The sequence below is a fragment of the Magnolia sinica genome, chromosome 2 (assembly GCF_029962835.1).
Source record: "Magnolia sinica isolate HGM2019 chromosome 2, MsV1, whole genome shotgun sequence".
Classification (NCBI taxonomy): Eukaryota; Viridiplantae; Streptophyta; class Magnoliopsida; order Magnoliales; family Magnoliaceae; genus Magnolia; species Magnolia sinica.
The window spans coordinates 97,246,180-97,260,414 of record NC_080574.1 but is presented as its reverse complement, the minus strand read 5'-3'; the positions used below and the strand labels follow the sequence as shown (position 1 = coordinate 97,260,414).

The 14,235-nt window shown below is 43.3% G+C and overlaps 1 protein-coding gene across 1 annotated transcript in view; it reads right to left on the bottom strand.

Moving 5' to 3' along the window:
- LOC131226513 (probable amidase At4g34880) overlaps window positions 1-14,235 on the bottom strand; it is a 96,035-nt gene that overhangs the window by 52,460 nt on the left and 29,340 nt on the right. The window contains exon 3 of the mRNA XM_058222154.1: window positions 9,828-10,070. Coding sequence (XP_058078137.1) covers window positions 9,828-10,070 — 243 coding nt within the window. The remainder of the gene's footprint in view (window positions 1-9,827; window positions 10,071-14,235) is intronic.

The window sequence follows — 14,235 nt, the reverse complement described above, 5'->3', positions numbered from 1 at the left end:
CAGGTTGTAAGGCTCTTTGTATCTCTCAAGCAGGTAGGATCCTTCTCATTGAACATATGCCAGGCAGCATGCCGGTCCACTCATTGTTAGCAGTAGATGTTCTAGCTTTTATTTTTTCCACCCTAGAAAAAGAGTTCTCTAATTTCTTCTGGTGATGAGCTGACAAGAAGAAGAAACTTCACTAGACAAATTGGGATGGAATAGCACTCCCGAAATTAGAAGAAGGGCTTGGGATAACAAAGATGAGGGAAGTGATGACAAGCTGTAGGATGAAGTTAGCTTGGCCGGTCAAATTCTCTCAGAACAACAGGCCATGGACTCATTTTATGCAAGGTGAATACAACGTAAACTTCACAAAAATATCAATTAATGCCTTTTATCCATCACAATCTCCGTTCTAGAAAGGTATATGCAAGTTGTTCCCTCTAATTCAAGATCAAGTGCGATGGTTGATTGGTAGAAGTGACTGAAATCTTTGCTCAAAAGAATGGTAAGGTCTCGGCTTTCTTCGTTGTTGGTGTGTAACTCAGTTTTCAGCCAATTTCATTCATCTCAAAGTTCACGATGTACTGGGCCTAGTGGGCCTCCTCCTAGGTTCTCCTCTCCAAAACCTACTAACGCAAATAGTTATGGACCATATTCATTAGGAAGGTTTCTACATTTCCCTCTCAAATGGCAGGCATGACTGGGCCCAAGACCATTTAGTATATTTTAGTGTTAAGTCAGCGTGGGAGATGACCGGGTCCTCAGTCAAATGCAGGAGTTGGGCCAAATGGGTATGACACGCAAGGATGAACGTGATGAGGATAACTACTCCGAATCCACGGAGCTTCTCTGGACTCCTCACGAGGAAAGAAAGCACGAGGAAAGAAAAGAGAAAATAGAAATAAATTCTAATAAATTCAAAATTGATTAATTGATGAATAAAAACGAGTTCACAACCCTTTAAATAGGGCTACCAAGCAATGGGAAAGAAATTAGAAGCAAACTACAACTCAAACTCTTAGAATCGACTTACTATAAATAGTAAACTTACTATTTATAGACGGTCGTGATGTCTACTAGTGCGCAAGGTTTTCGGCCAAAAATAGTAAGTGTCCTATTTGGCTTCACCAAACCGTTCTCCTAATTATTCTAAGCTCTTTTCACGTTGGGCGCAACTCCTAAAGCCCGACGGATGAAGAGTTATAATCGAACTAAAACTTACTATTTATAGTAAAAACGAAATTAAAACAGGAAAACGACCGTCAATCCAGGGGTTTTTCGCAATTCCGGGCTGCGCAACCCGGCGTAGCTGGGTTGGTTGGCTTCAGTAGCTCGTTCTACCCCAAAATCATATATTTTACTTCAGGTAACTCATTCCGGATTGCGAGATACGCCCGATTTAAGGTTCGACGGTCCGGATCACTTCTGTCGTCGACCGGGCCTTTTCTGATCCATTTTGGCCATGAAACTGTCCGCGACCCGCTCTACATCAGTCTCCTCCACTTCAAAAGAACTCGTCCTCGAGTTCTCGTCATGCTCTGGCTCATGATACTCGGTCAGGTCCGTGATGTTGAAAGTCCGTGAGATCACCATGTCATCTGGAAGATCAACAACATAAGCATTGTCATTGATCTTTCGAATGATTGGGATGGGTCCAATCTTCTTATTTTTCAACTTATTGTACCTCCCAGTCAGAAATCTCTCTTTGCGCAGATGGACCATAACGCGGTCGCCCACCTCGAACACTTTTTATCACCAATGCTTGTCCGCTTGTTCCTTGTACGTCTCGTTCGAGGCATGTAGCTTGGTCTGCACTTCTGCATGGATGCCCATGATCTATTGCCATATGTTCTGTTGTAATGCTCGTGCCTGGGTGCTTGGGCAAAGGGACCAAGTCAAGTGTGTGGCGAGGCACTCATCCGTAAATAATCTGGAACGGTGATCTCCTTGTTGAGCGGTTCACCATGTTGTTGAATGCAAACTCTGCTCAAGACAAGGCCAAATCCCACTACTTCGATTTTTCTCCTAAAATACAGCGAAGGAGGTTTCCCAACGTGCGATTCACAACTTCGGTCTGCCCATCAGTCTGTGGGTGGTAAGCACTGCTGAATTGAAGTCGTGTATCGAATCGATTCCATAAAGTTCGCCAAAAGTGGCTAATGAACTTCGTGTCACGATCGGAAGTAATGGTCTTGGGGACCCCGTGTAGCCGCACGACCTTCCTGAAAAATAGATTCGCCACGTGTGTTGCATCAAGGGTCTTCTTGCATGGGATAAAGTGCGTCATCTTGGAGAAACGATCTACCACCACAAATACTGAATCCATGCCGCGTTGTGTTCGTGGAGACCAAGCACGAAGTCCATTGATAAATCATCCCAAGGACCGTTAGGCACAGGGAACGGGTTGTAGAGGCCCATATTCTGAGATTGCCCCTTGGAGGTCTAACAAACATGGCAACGTTGTACGGCTTTTCCCACATTGCGTACTAATTGCGGTCAGTAATACCGCTCTTCCACAAGAGCTAGCGTCTTGTCTCACCCCAGGTGTCCACCAAGGCCACCTCCATGTAGCTTCTGAATAATCTGCTCTCTCAAAGAACTTTAGGGGATGCACAATTGATTCCCTTTGAAGAGAAAATCATCCTGTATATGAAAGTCACTGTGACCTTCTTGGCACTTCATCCAAGAATCTTTTAAGTCCTCATCCTCGGCATACTGCTCCTTGAGACAGTCGAAGCCGACCACCTCATTGCTCATTGTAACAAGTAGTGATGCACGACGGCTAAGTGCATCACCACCTTGTTCTACCCTGACTTGTGCTTTAGAACGAACGTGAATTCCCGTAAAAACGCAACCCATCTAGCATGCACACGATTCACGTTAGTCCGACTATTAATAAACTTTAATGCTTGATGGTGTGTACAAAACAAACTCTCTTTCATTCAAATAATGTCGCCAATGTCGCAAAGATTACGGACAACTCAAGCTCATAAGTCGACCACTTCTTTGAGCTTCTCGCTGTAGAAGGCTACTAGCCTGCCTTCCTTGATAATACTCCTCCAATTCCGACGTATGAAGCGTCATACTCAACCTCAAACAATTTGTCGAAATTAGAAAGCACTAAGACCGGTGTTGTAGACAAACGATGCTTGATCTCATGAAAGCTCTTATCAGCTTTATCGATCCACTGAAACGGTCCTTTTTTCATGCAATCTGTTATAGGCACGACTATGGTGCTAAAATCTCGCACAAATCGACGATAGAAAGTCGCCAACCCGTGAAAACTCCTCACCTCATGAATGTTTGTTGGGATCGACCATTCCTTAATAGCTCGCATTTTTTCATCGTCCACACAAATGCCTGTGGACGTTACAACAAATTCTAGAAACAATAGGCTGTCAGTTAAAAAATTACACTTCTTCAAGTTGAGGTATAACTTGTTAAGTTCTAGGACCTGTAGCACCTGTCTGAGATGTTTCTTGTGCTCCACCTCATCCTGGCTATATATCAATATGTCATCAAAATATACTACCACAAATCGGCCAGTGAACGGTTTTAGAACTTGATTCATCAAACGCATAAAGGTACTTTGTGCGTTCGATAGGCCGAAGGGCATGACCAGCCACTCATACAACCCTTCCTTGGTCTTGAATGCCGTTTTTCACTCATCACTGGGTCGAATACGAATTTGATGGTACCTACTCCTTAGATCTAGTTTAGAGAACACCTTGGCCCCTTCTAACATATCGAGCATGTCGTCCAACCGTGGTATTGGGAACCGATATTTGATGGTAATTTTGTTAATTGCTCGGTTGTCGACACACATGCGCAAGCTTCCATCTTTTTTTGATGTTAATAATGCTGGTACGACACATGGGCTCATGCTCTCTCTCAAGAGACCCTTACAAATCAATTCCTTCACTTGCCCTTGAAGTATCTCACACTCCTTCGGACTCATCCGATAATGAGGGCGATTGGGCAGGCTAGCCCAAGGGACGAAGTCTATGTGATGTTGGATGTCCCTTATGGGGGACAATCCATAAGGTAAATCCTCAGGCCAGACTTCTTTGAATTCGTTTAGCAACAGTCTTAAACTTGGAAGGATGTTTGAGGTCCTCTTCCTCGCCTTTCACTACTACGGTGTATACCTCGCCAGTTTCCTTGAATTCTTCCATGAAATCCCGAATGGTTAAGAGGGAACTCCCCTCCACTTTAGAGGCTTCAAGGTGGTTCTCTGGTGCCATAAGGGCAATGATTATTTTTCGACTATCCTTGACGAATACGTAAACATTTTCTCATCCCCTATGGGTCACATCATGGTCCGACTGCCAGTGTCGACCGAGTAACATATGACAAGCTTCCATATCGGCCACGTCACAAAGTATTTGATCCTTATAATTTTTGCCAATTGAAAATGAGATAGTGCATTGTTCAGTTACCTTGGTCTCATTCACCTTTTTTATCCGGCCAATTGAGTATGGGGAAGGATGCTTCATCGTTGGTAGCTGCAACTTGTCCACCATCACTCTTGAGACGATGTTCTCGCTACTACCACTGTCTATGATCACATCACAGACCTTTCCGTTGATAGTGCACCGAGTACAAAATATATTGTATCGCTGTGGATGTAATTCCTTTCGTGGGGCATACAATAATCGCCTCACAACTAGAAATTTGTCACGATCCTCACCCGTCACTTCATCGCCACCTGTTATTTCTTCAGTGGTTTGTTCATGTTCATCAAAGTTATGGTCTTCTTCTATGGCCTCATCTTCAGTGCCCCCTTCGTTTATAGTCAAGTGTATTGCGGGATGTTGAGAACAAGTGTTTGATAAGTGGTCTGGTTGGCCACAGCGGTAACAATTATTCGACCTTGGCCAAGCATAAGGATTTGGAATCCTATTCGGACCCGCTGTTGTGGGTACTGCACGTTGAGGTCTGGATGAGCCGCTCCCCGTATCACGGTTTGCGGTTGTAGGAAGTTGAGGTACTGGGTCTTTTCCTCGTGGCAACACTAGATCTTGCGTGGGACCCGTCATGGGGGGTCGAGTTGAAGGATATGGACGAGCAGGAGCTCTTGCAAGTTGTGTTTCTGCCCTACCCGCCAATTGAACTGCTTCATCCACAGTCCCGACTGGGTACATCTGAACTCGGTCCTGAATTGTCGGTCGCAACCCACCTATAAATCGCGCCACCTTCTGTGACTCAGATTCTGACAGATCGTTTCGTGTAGCCAGCCGTTGGAATTCTTCAGTATAATCTGTGACTGTTCGATTTCCTTGCCTGCAATTTTGATATTGCTGGAATAATATCTGCTCATAATCACTGGGGAGAAATCGAGATCGAAGAAGACGTCTCATCCGTGGCCATGATGAGATAGGCGCCTTGTTCTGGCGAGCTCGTGAGAGTTGTAATTGTTCCCACCATGCAGAAGCACCAGATTTTAATTTAAACGCTACCAATTTTACCCTTTTATGATCTGGCACGTCCATGTAATCAAAATATCTCTCTACTTCGGCTAGCCAATCGAGAAAATCTTCTATACGTAATAAACCGTTAAAACTAGGAAGTTCAGCCTTACCTCGATAGTCTCTTTCAGCACGATCTAGATGATCACCTCCATGGATTGGTCGTCGAGCAAAACCCTCATTAAGGTCCTCGTCGCTAGAACTTGAATCATCTGGTGTAGCCCTACGGTTTGCCACGAAAATCGGGGTTGTGTCGTACAGCAACCATGGGTGGTGGAGCCACCACGGGTGGTGGAGCACCGCCTAAGGCTCGGGGCGGAAGTAGCGCATCCGCAAGACGGTCGAGAGTTGCCTGCAGCCCTTGCATGGTCAACTGACTCTCCCGGTGGAAAGCTTCCATTCTTTCCGAAAGATAACGAATCCCTGGATCACCGTCCACAGGATTTTGATTCATACCTTCGTTGTTTGCCATCGGCCCGAGGGGAATCCTCGCTCTGATACCAATTGACGCAGGGATGAACGTGATGAGGATAACTACTCCGAATCCACGGAGCTTCTCTGGACTCCTCACAGAGACTTCTCGAATCCACGAGGAAAGAAAGCAGAAAATAGAAATAAATTCTAATAAATTCAAAATTGATTAATTGATGAATAAAAACGAGTTCACAACCCTTTAAATAGGGCTACCAAGCAATGGGAAAGAAATTAGAAGCAAACTACAACTCAAACTCTTAGAATCCGCGACTTACTATAAATAGTAAACTTACTATTTATAGACGGTCGTGATGTCTACTAGTGCGCAAGGTTTTCGGCCAAAAATAGTAAGTGTCCTATTTGGCTTCACCAAACCGTTCTCCTAATTATTCTAAGCTCTTTTCACGTTGGGCGCAACTCCTAAAGCCCGACGGATGAAGAGTTATAATCGAACTAAAACTTACTATTTATAGTAAAAACGAAATTAAAACAGGGAAACGACCGTCAATCCAGGGGTTTTTCGCAATTCCGGGCTGCGCAACCCGGCGTAGCTGGGTTGGTTGGCTTCAGTAGCTCGTTCTACCCCAAAATCATATATTTTACGTCAGATAACTCATTCCGGATTGCAAGTATATTTTAGTGTTAAGTCAGCGTGGGAGATGACCGGGTCCTCAGTCAAATGCAGGAGTTGGGCCAAATGGGTATGACACTAAAAAGTGCCGCCCAAATTCTTGCTCCTTGCTTAGAAGATTTAACCAGGACTTGTTCTTGTTAACAGGAGAATTTAAACTAAGGGAGTCCACCTTGCTTCAAAATGTGTCTATTGCGCATAGAGCGGGATCCAGACATTGAATCGTTGGATCACCTCTTCGCATCGGGAGAGATTTCTTCCAAGGTATGGAATTACTACAGCATCTTATTTAATATCTCTTTTCTGGATGGTCAATCAACGAGTGCTCGTGCCTCTCACTGGTGGAATGCCTCCTCTTCCGATGATGGCTTCACATATTTGAGAGGGATTCTTGCCTATCTTTCTTTATTTGAAATCTAGTCAGCTAGGAACAGCAGCTAGTTTGAAGGCAGTTGCGTTAATGTGTCTCAGGTGATCTATAACATTCGGAGGTGGATTTTTCACATTAGCGCAATTCTCCCTCCTATAAAGGAAAACCTTTTTTTTTTTTTTTTTCTAGGAGCCTAGCAGTCTAGGAGCTTGGCATTGAATGTCACATCCAGCATAGAAGACTTTTTTCCCATCTATATAAAATGGGATCGTCCAATAGAAGGATGGGTTAAGGTCAATGTCAATAGGTCATCGAGAGGTAATCCAGGGCCGTCAGGCAGAGGGGGAGTATGTAGGGGGTGTAACAGAGAACTCCTTTTTGCTTTATCTATCGGTTATGGGGTGGAATCGAATGTGCGAGCTTAAGGTAGAGTGGTGCTTGATGGCCTCTCTTCCTGTGCGGAGCGAGTTTGGGGAATATAGTGATTGAGAGCGAGTCAAAGGTCATCGTTGATATGCTCAACAAGAAGAGAACCCAAAGTTGGAGTTTCTAGCATTGGTTGGCCTGCATTGACTCTCTCACAAAGATCCTTAAAGTTGTCTTCTAGTATGCTCCTACAGAAGTGAACAATGTGGCGGATGCCTTAGCCAGGCTGGGTAATGAATCCCAAGCTCAGAAATCATTTGAGGGGGCAGAAGACCTTCCCCCCTCCGTCCATGGGCCCCTATTTCTGGACAGGTTGGGTGTGGGGGTCATTACAGGATACTGTGTTCCAGCTTAATTTTAATTTTTAGGCTTCAATTTTTATGATAGGATGCTTGTGGAACCTTTTTTGCACTACAGGCAGGCTGAATGTATCTACCGGTGCATTTCCCATTTTCTATGAATAAAATCTCCTGTTTAAAAAGAAAAACCTAAATCAATCCCACATTCAGCTAGGAGTCCAAATCCAAACTTTAGTCCTGCAATGCCAACACCTAAGACTGCACCTCTGAGGTGACCAACACCGAGACTAAAACTATAGGCAACTCCATAATCAAAAGTGTGGCTAATTTCTCCAACTCCAATTTCAGCACTGGAGACCTCCAAAGTAACCACCTCTTATCATCACCATCTAAATCTTCATACCCCAAATGAGTAACCACCTCTCATCATCACCATCTAAATCTTCATACCCCAAATGTGTAAACATGTTGTTGTTAAGAGGAGAGAAGACTCTCTCTCTCTCTCTCTCTCTCTCTCTCTCTCTCTCATTCTCTTCTTCTTCTTCTTCTCTCTGCTTTTTCTCTAAGGCTTTCTTAACTCCCTTTAAGATATGATCTATATAAAAGGAAAAGTTAGGTCTTTTTTGAGACACTAGTTATGGTGCTCCTCTTCCTACAAACTTTGATATACACTTTACTATGTCTACAATTAGTGATTGTGCTTATCCATGTACTCAAATTGACCTAAACCATCCCTGAATCATGGCCATTCACCATTAGTCCATCAAGTGCAACCAAAACATTTTAATGGTAGAAACAAAATATTTACTGTTGAAAGCATTAATAAACCATTTAAAACTATTTAAGTTTTAGGCCTAGCTAAGAAACAACTTGATGTATGGTCCAATCACCAAGATTTAAGCCATAAAATAGTTTCTCAGAAATAAGTGGATTCCTATCATATGGACCTCAACCACATTCTAATGCATGCACCTAACCACACCCGCATATGAGCTACTAAAGTAACCTTGCAAGGATGGCCAAAGGACATTTCACTAAGAAGTTGAACTCCACGTTTTTCTTCAGGTTTAAGAATTAGTTGAAGCTAGTATGTATATAGGTCAATCCGGGCCAGACATGATTGGTTTCTCGATCTGTAGACCTAAAGTATTTCTCCAATAAAAGTGTCCAAAGGTTCTAATAACAAGATCCTTTATTCATCAACCCTCACTCTCCTATGCGCAGTAGGGGAAAGACACCAGCTCGTTGTTGAGTTTCATGGTGGAGAATTTCCATCCTGACTAATTCTTGGTCCCCTCATATAGGATGACCACATAATAATAACCATAAGCTCATCCAATGCAAGATGGACATCAACTAACGGGGAATTGAGATCTATTAAACAATACAACCGTCCTTGGCCAATGGAATTCATGCCCAAACTCAAGTTTCCGACCACCATTGTCCCTTTAACCGATGAATATGTAAATGGTTATAATAAATTCACATTAAGTAACATGTCTACAAAGGACCTGTGGTCACATGATCAGTGGTCAAGATCAACTTTGAATTTTTAGGGTACACAACAATAGAACTGGTGACTCCCAATTTCCAATGATTTGAGCTGATCCACACCTGGCACAATCACACATGCATAATTAATTCTAAATTAGAAGAAATGCAGTTATAGTGGTCAATAGCCCGCCCTACGATTGATGGATTTTGAAATACCTAGACTAGTTCTATTAAATTGAGTTATCTTGGCTTTTCTCCAGCACCAGCCCATTTATAGTCTTAATTGCGTAAGTAGCCATCTTGTTTGGACATGAGTGTTGTAGAGGCAATCGAAGCATGTATTAGCAAGTAATCATGATGAAGCATCATCATTTATGTAAATGACTTAAGAAGAGGTGTCTATATAAGATATTGATTATCAATGAAACAATTTTAGTAAGCCAAGATATAGAAAACTATTACCTCTAACTCTTTAAATAAATTATAAAATAATAATAATAATAATAATAATAATAATAATAAACTACTTCTAATTACTAGCACTTTTTCTCGGTTAAGATTTTGTTAATTAGAGGGCCTATTATATAGAGGAAAGTCCAAATAAGGAGCTTGATGTGCTAATTTCCCAAAATAAGTATCTAAATGAGTGTAAATGCAAGTGAGAGTTTTGACTCTTATACCTTAGTGTATTGAGATGCTCGTCAAAGGTTTGCTTGATCGCAGGTTCTGAAAGGAATTCGAAGAATGGTTTCCTCACAATCCCCAGTCTCTTTCCTTTGAGCCCATCTGCCTTAAGAAATTGAGTGTAGCCACCGTATGGAATAAGCTTTGATGCTTTCCCAGTTGCTTCTGCGTCTCTTGGGTCAAACCCGACGATAGCGTCCAACACATAGACTGCGTCTGATACTGTCCTACAAATGGGACTGCCACATGAAGGAAGCTGATCTTAAGTTTCTGTCAAAATATGAAGACTGTAGTATATTTAACATGAATAGTGGCCCAACACATGCGTACGTCCACCATGCACATGGGATGCAATTCCATCAATGTAGGTTGCTTGAGTAGTGGAACAGCTATTATCATACATCCTTGTTAATGATGCAATTCCAGCCATGCATCTATTACATCAATGTAAATTGGACAATGCACCATCTATAAGGAACCTAGTGTTGTATCCATAAATTGACATACACGTATGCCAAATATGCATAATTAACATGTGCACTCCTGATGTAGAGCGGGTCGCGGACAGTTTCATGGCTAAGATGGATCAGAAAAGGCCCGGTCGACGACAGAAGTAACCGGACTGTCGGACCTTAGATCGGGCGTATCTCGCAATTCGGAATGAGTTACCTGACATAAAATATATGATTTTGGGGTAGAATGAGCTACTTTAGCCAACCAACCCTGCTATGCCTGGTTACGCAGCCCGGAATTGCGAAAAACCCCTGGATCGAAGGTCGTTTCCCTGTTTTAATTTCGTTGTTACTATAAATAGTAAGTTGTAGTTTGATTATAACTCTTCATCCGTCGGGCTTTAGGAGTTGCGCCCAATGTGAAAAGAGCTTAGAATAATTAGGAGAACGGTTTGGTGAAGCCAAATAGGACACTTACTATTTTTGGCCGAAAACCTTGCGCACTAGTAGACATCAAACCGTCTATAAATAGTAAGTTTACTATTTATCGTAAGTAGCGAATTCTAGGAATTTTAGTTGTAGTTTGATTCTGATTTCTTTCCCATTGCTTGGTACCCCTATTTAAAGGGTTGTGAACTCATTTTTATTCATTCATTAATCAAATTCGAATTTATTAGAATTTTCTTTCTATTTTCTGCTTTCTTTCCTCGTGGATTCGAGAAGTCTCTGTGAGGAGTTCAGAGAAGTTCCGCGGATTCGGAATAGTTATCCTCTTGAGGAAGACGGTGCTCGACCTCACGTCATCCCTGCATCAGTTTGGTATCAAAGCGAGGTTTCTCCTCGGATTGATGGCTTCTAACGACGGGTCGGGCAACAATCCCATGGGCGGTGCTCCAGGGAATTTATCTTTAATGGTGACAGCTTGTATCGCAACGAGAGAATCAATAAGCCAAGCAAGGGCTGCAGAATTCCATCGACCGCATAATGGATCTCTTGGTGGAAAACCTAAGGCAACTCCGTGTTCCTGATGGTAATCCTCCACCGCCAATTGCTGAAACTCGTAATCACTCTGATCGCAGGATAGTCCCGGTAGTGCATCCAAGGGTCATTCTTGAGGAAGGGGGCTCTAGTGAGGAGGAAATTGACGACATCATCTTCCAACACCCCAGACATGGTGGCGATCGAGTAGATCGAACGGATCGAGAATTCAATATGCGGGTTGATATTCCTAGCTTCAATGGCCAACTACACATTAAGGATTTCCTCGATTGGCTTTGTGAAGTTGAGCAATTTTTTGACTATATGAACATCCCTGAAGCAAAGAAGGTCAAGCTTGTGGCCTACAAGTTGAAAGGAGGAGCTTCAGCTTGGTGGGAACAACTGCAACTCGCGCGAACCAGGCAGATGAAAGCATCAATCCGCACCTGACAGCGGATGAAGCAGCTACTACGTGCCCGATTCCTTCCTAGCGATCATGATCAAGTATTATTCCAACAATACCAAAATTGTCGACAAGGTAGTCGGTCGGTGAGAGAATACGTAGAAGAATTTTACCGCCTGGTGGCGCGTAACGATTTGGTCGAGACTGAATCGTAGCAAGTCGCCCGATTCAATGGTAGATTGCATATAGCTATCCAGGATCGGGTCCAGATGCAGTCTGTCTAGACGACGAATGATGCAATCAAGTTGGCTTCTCGGGCAGAAGCGCAACTTGAGCGTCCTAGCACACGGACCTATCCTACTGTAAGGATCCCTATGGAAGGTCCGCCCCAGGGAACTGCACAGCCCAAGGGGAAGGATCTCGTAGGAGCATGCGCTCAACCTCTTACGTCTGAGAACCGAGATCAGGGAAGCGAGCAAGCTAGACCCCAAATGGGCATATCGATTGCTGCTGGTTCAAGTAGAATCCCAAGCCCCTATGCTCGGCTAAGGCCCGATAACTGCTATCGTTGTGGCCAACTGGGCCACCTATCAAATACTTGTCCCCAGCGAAAAGTGGCAAATCTCGCCATCAATGATGGTAGTGTTGATAATGCTTATGAAGATCCAGATATTGAAGAACAGGAGCATACCACCGAGGACGAGGCAGATGATTCAGGTTGGGTTCAGTAAGATCACGATGAGTTGCTCGTCATGAGGCGACTATTATATGCGACAAGAAAAGAAGTGTATCCACAGTGGCATAACATCTTCCACACTAGGTGTATGGTGAATTGAAAGGTTTGTGACATGATCATTGGCAGTGGGAGCAGTGAGAACATCGTTTCCAAGGTCATGGTGGAAAAATTACAATTGAAAACGGAGCGTCATCGCTCTCCATATACAATCGGTTGGATCAAGAAGGTCAGCGAAACAAAGGTAATTGAACGGTGCACCATATCCTTTTCAATTGGCAAACATTATAAGGATGAAGTAGTATGCGATGTAGTTGATATGGAAGCATGTCACATACTACTCGGTCGACCTTGCCAATCTGACCGTGACGCCACTCATAAAGGGCGAGATAACATATATATCTTCGTCAAGGATGGCCGGAAGACCATATTGGCCCTTATGGATCTAGGGGGACCACCTGAAACTTCTAAAGTGGAGAGTCATTTTCTCTTAATCATATGGGACTTCGTGGAAGAATCCAAAGAAACAGGATAGACCTATACATTAATTGTAAAAGGGGAAGAATTCGAGCCTACCATCATCCCTGAAAGACTAAGGCCCCTACTACATGAATTCAAAGAAATCTGGCCCGATGATCTTCCTGATGGGATACCCCTCATACTGGATATCCAACATCATATCGACTTTGTCCTTGGGTCCAGTTTACCTAATTGGCCTCATTATCGAATGAGTCCGAATGAGTGCGAGATTCTGCAGGGACAAGTAGAGGAGTTGATCCGTAAGGGTCTTATTCGAGAAAGCATGAGTCCATGTGCTGTACCAGCTCTATTAACGCCAAAAAAAGATGGGAGTTGGCGCATGTGTGTCGATAGCCGAGCCATCAACAAAATCACCATAAAATACAGGTTTCTTATACTACGGTTGGACAACATGCTGGACATGGTAGAGGGTGCAAAAATATTCTCTAAATTGGACCTAAGGAGCGGCTACCATCAGATTCGAATACGGCCGGGTGATGAGTGGAAAACGGCCTTTAAGACCAAGGAAGGATTATACGAATGGATGGTCATGCCCTTCGGTATTTAGAATGCGCCTAGCACATTCATGAGATTGATGAACCAAGTTTTAAAACCTTTCATTGGGCGGTTCGCTGTAATTTATTTCAATGATATTTTGATATACAGTCAAGACGAAACCACCCATATGGAACACCTCAAGAACGTCCTTTAAGTGCTCACAAAAAATAAACTGTATCTCAATTTAAAAAATTACACCTTCATGACTATAGCCTATTGTTCCTGGGTTTTGTCGTAACATCCATGGGCATTCGAGTGGATGAGGAAAATGTGAAGGCAATCAGAGAATGGTCGGTTCCCACAAATATTCACGAAGTGTGAAGCTTTCATGGACAGGCGACATTCTATCGTCGTTTCGTGAAAAATTTCAGTACCATTGTGTCACCAATCACAGATTGCATGAAGAAAGGGCAGTTTCAGTGGACTAACGAAGCCAACAGGAGCTTTTCCGAAATCAAGCACAGATTATCCATGAACCCGGTTCTTGTACTTCCCAACTTCGACAAACTGTTTGAAGTCAAATGTGATGCCTCATATGTCGGAATTGGGGGAGTTTTGTCTCAAGAAGGTAGGCCGGTAGCCTTTTACAGTGAGAAACTTATCGATGCACACAAGAAGTGGTCTACATATGAGATCGAGTTATACGCGGTGGTCCAGGCACTGTGACACTGGCGACATTATTTGATTCAGAGGGAATTCATACTTTACATGGACCATCAAGCTCTCAAATTCATTAATAGTCAAGCTAACATTAACCATGT